This window comes from Oryzias melastigma, linkage group LG20 (assembly GCF_002922805.2).
Source record: "Oryzias melastigma strain HK-1 linkage group LG20, ASM292280v2, whole genome shotgun sequence".
NCBI classification, from domain to species: Eukaryota; Metazoa; Chordata; class Actinopteri; order Beloniformes; family Adrianichthyidae; genus Oryzias; species Oryzias melastigma.
The window spans coordinates 13,947,989-13,952,285 of record NC_050531.1 but is presented as its reverse complement, the minus strand read 5'-3'; the positions used below and the strand labels follow the sequence as shown (position 1 = coordinate 13,952,285).

Here is a 4,297-nt window from a genome sequence, read left to right as displayed (position 1 = left end):
CCATTTTTAAGCAGAAAATTAAATGAATAATGTAATAAATTGCTTTTAATTTTATTCGCACTGATAAGGTATTTGAAAACATTTGAAATACATCAAAATATGGTGAAAAAACAACAAATGTCACATTTTAATAGGGTTAAAACTGAAAAATCAATTTCATATCTATAACTTACCATACATCCCATGAATGTAAAACATGAAATTTCACTGCAAATGAATAATAAAAAAAACTTGAAGGTTAACTCTCAGCATCAGCTCCTACAGAAAGATGCTCTGCTTTTGTTGGGGGGTTATTATTTATTTATCAGCTGTTTATTTCTAATACATACTTACCTCAGGCCAAGAGCGAATGAGCTCTACCCCTCTCGTCCTCGCGCTCCCACACACACGCGCAGCAGCGCAACACGTGCGCGTGCACAAAGGTGATAATAGTGAAAGCTACTTTTAGTCCAAAAAACTTTTTTCTTTATGAAGGTTTTTTTAGAAGAAAAAAAAGACGCAAAGAGCGCAGCCTGACTGCGCCAGTGCGCACGATGATGCCGCTGCTGTCACATGAATGTGATCCTCGCAGCATCAGTTTTAGAATTAATACTCCATCATCCGATTTCAACTTTTTTGTTTGTTTTTATTCTCCTCTTCTTCATACACTTGCATAATTCCACGAGGAGCAAATAGATTTTTTTCTTTTCTTTTTTGTGGTGTTAATATTTAAAAACAAGCCTTTAAGTTTGACTTCAAAGGCAAGCTGTGTTTTAACTGCGCACACTACCTGCAGCTATATGGACCTGGACAAAGAAGAGGTTTCACGGGAGGGGAGGGGAGAGAGGGAGGGGGGCAGAATTATTGTTTGGGGCTCTACGCAGGGGAGTTGTAAGTTTTCAAGCAGAGCTGTTTGAGAGTTGCTAAGTCTCAGAGAACTGCGCAGTCCCGCTTGAATATGCTGCCTTTCTATGGGGGTCCAGGTTTCAGCCACTTCAACCACAACACAGCAGGCCTCCGGCAACCTCCAGAAACACAGACCTAAAACTCTATTACAATTATTATTATTATTATTACTATTATTATTGTTGTTATTATTATTATTATTATTATTATTATTATTACTTATCCTTGCACCTTACTACAAAGGTGAGAGTCATTATTTGGTCACCATCACTCCAGACGTGGGGAAAAAAAAAAAAAAAAACTTGTGTAATTTTAAATCCGATTAAAGGAATTTGAGTATTTGAGTTCACGCACATTTCTAACTGGCATAAATTGTGTTCTTGCGCCACCTTTCTTCCCTCAGAGGAACAGCGGGACGCCCAATTGTTTAACTGGATACTTTATGCTACAGGTCTAAAAGAAAAGAGATCAAAGCAAATATGGGAATATATGCTTTAAATGTAAAATGAATTAAAATAAAAATTTAAAAAAGAGGGAAAAAGGTGTGACAGTTCTTTCGGTAATTTGATATTTTTAAAGGAAAAGTTAATGCAGCATTTAATTCCTCTGTTTTTCTTAATTAAGACAAAAAAAGAAAAAAAAAATGTACTTTTAACAGAGTCCAATCAACTTTGTCCACAGATTTTTTGAGATGCAAAAAAAGAAAAAATCGGTTTGGAAAACGTGGAGTTGGAAGGATGGAGGTAAAGTAAGCCAATCCTGTGGTGCCATCTAGTGGTCTCATGAAGAAATGTGATTTAACAGATTATTGAATCTATTCTCAGTTTTTTTTTTTACTCATTTAGGATGATTTTAATTAGTTAAACGGAAAATTGCATTTAAATAAATTGGAAGATTTAGGGAAAACAATATATATATATATATAGAAAGAAAACAAGCAATTGGAAGGATTTTCTTAGAAATGAAATTGCAGTAAAACTTTGCTTTCAGAACACATTTTGATCGAGAAAAAAAGTGAGAAAGACCAGATTGGTGGACGGCCAAGTTTTAATTAGGTCACCTCCTCTTGGGATATTTATGCAGGCTTTTACTGTAAAAACCTGAGGAAAAAAAAAAAGAAAGGAAAAAAAAAGAAAAAGAAAAAGAAAAAAAGAAAGAAAGATAACATAACCTGATTTTTTTCTCTTTTGCGTATCTAAAGATCCAAGAGCCTCATCCATAATATATCGCAGTTTTTTATCCTATTTAAAAATCAATTTTTTGATTGTTTTTGTACAGGAATCATCTAAAAGTGCTTTTTTTTTTTTTTTAGTTTTTATTTCTTTAAACCTGGACAACGGCCAGGGGTCTGAAACCTTAGAAAACCTAAAACTAAAAGAAAAATGCGAATACTTTGGAAAATATCAAAAGGTTAATTAGTTATTTGACACAGCTGTGTTTTTTTTTTTTTGAAAGTGATTTGTATATGCTGCTCTAACGTTAAATAAATAAAAACTGTTGTAAATATAGAAAATATAACACAGTTATAATTCTGTTATTGTAAATATTAAAAAAAGCTACGATACGTAAATAAAACATAACAAAACACAAAAACATACAGTCTATGGTCAAACTCATTCATGTCGATCAGCCTACATTTCCCATCAGCCAACGCAAAGAGTTCACGTGCAGCACTATTTTGTGCTCGGTCAGGAACAAGTCGTGGCTGAGGAGGCAGAGGGCAAACACAATGAGTAAGGTTGTATATTGTTTTTCTACATTTAATGCCTTTTTGTGTGCTATTTGTGAAAAGCCCCACTTCGTTTAAGGCAATATTTAATTACTTTAAAGATATGTCGCGCGTGGGTCGCGCGCTGTTAGCTAACATGATTTTAAGCTCGTGCTGGCTCTGTCCAGACAGTTAGCCTTATCTCTTAAACCATGCACTCCTCACATCTCTGTAAGATTAACGACAAACGCCAATGTCACAGATAGACCGACAAACATTCCTCTCGTTAGCATGTTTGTGCAGCTGCTTTTTGTTCAGCTATTTTGTAACGACTCCGTTTTGAACGACTCAGACAGACTTTTTCATGATACATGTGCCTTTGTGAGTAGTTTGAACTTGTTGGTGCTTGTTGATGTGTGACTTTACTGAACATGTTGTGTTCCTGACAGGTGTCCAACATGTCTGTGGATTGGGTGGGATATGGATATGCCACCCTTGTTGCATCTGGGGGAGTCATTGGTTATGTGAAAGCAGGTGAGATGAGTCAAACTCAACCTGGTTACAAAACATCCAGGCTTTACTTTCTGTTTATTTCCTTATTGGATTATATAAACTGGATGGACACTTTAGAGAAAGCATCCCTTAAAGTATCTATATTTATTTATTTTTTTGGTCAATAAATGTCCAACTTCTTTGTAATCTGTTAAATATAGATATAGAAAAGTTGTAGGTTTATGAGCTATTAATTATATTTATTTTGGATTGCATTAAATAAGTCTTCTCTTAAGAAAATCATGTTTTTGGTGTTTTTAACATCTTGTGGGATTTTCTGATGATGGAGGATATATATCTAGAAAATTAGCTTAAAATGACATTCTTTAGTGTTTTGTTATCATTATTCAAATCATTGCAAATAAGGAGCCGACAAAAAATAAAAAATGCAGTATGGAAAACGTATTAGTGACGTATGTGCCACTACCTCCCTGCTCTGCTCCATTCTGATGCATCCACTAGCAAGCAAATAAATTAATTAAAATCTTCAATTTTCAGTTGGAATCCGGTTAAAAACTGTACTAGGGCTGCCACGATTATTCGACTAATCGACGACTATTCGACTATTAAAATAGTCGACGAATAATTTGCTGTAAGTATGGTGCAAAAATAGAGAATTCTCAGCAAAGGGGAGGGGAAGAGGGGCGGGGTTTCACCTTGCCAACAGTCACGTCCACAACTTCGAGGCAAATTTCTAATGAACTGCTGCCTATCTGCAAAAACTATGTCCTAAAAAACTACTTTTTTTTGGCTAAAGATTGTATAATTATAATAAAAGACAATGGGGAGCTCTTTTGTAGTTGATCAAGAAATTATTTGAGTGGGACTTTAAACAAAAGTCTTAAACTATGATTTTTAGCTTGGTTTTGCACACCATAACAAATCATTCTAAGTAAACATTTGACCCTTTTTCCTTCCTCCAACCTTTGTCAGTATGTGGAATAGACACAACTAATCCTTTGAAACATATGAAAATATGTTTATACAATTTTTCAGTTCTTCAAATTAGATGCAGATTTAGACTTTTTTTCTTCTTTTTTCTCACAGGTAGTGTACCTTCTCTGGCTGCTGGACTTCTCTTTGGAGGACTCGCAGGCTTTGGCGCCTACCAGATCTCCAATGATCCTAATAATGTTTGGGTGTCCTTAGGTT

General features: G+C 34.9%; 1 protein-coding gene across 3 annotated transcripts in view; it reads left to right on the top strand.

Annotated features, from left to right (window-relative positions):
- The first annotated feature begins 2,456 nt into the window (after positions 1-2,456).
- The window catches only part of tmem14ca (transmembrane protein 14Ca), a 2,328-nt gene continuing 487 nt past the window's right edge, over positions 2,457-4,297 (top strand). The window contains exons 1-3 of one of the 3 annotated variants that reach the window (XM_024279992.2): positions 2,457-2,623; positions 3,043-3,127; positions 4,193-4,294. In XM_024279992.2, the coding sequence (XP_024135760.1) occupies positions 2,489-2,623; positions 3,043-3,127; positions 4,193-4,294 (322 nt within the window). In that variant the 5' untranslated portion in view covers positions 2,457-2,488. Of the gene's footprint in view, positions 2,624-2,725; positions 2,975-3,042; positions 3,128-4,192; positions 4,295-4,297 lie in introns of those variants that run through there. The other 2 variants (XM_024279994.2, XM_024279993.2) reach the window with 2 other exon arrangements.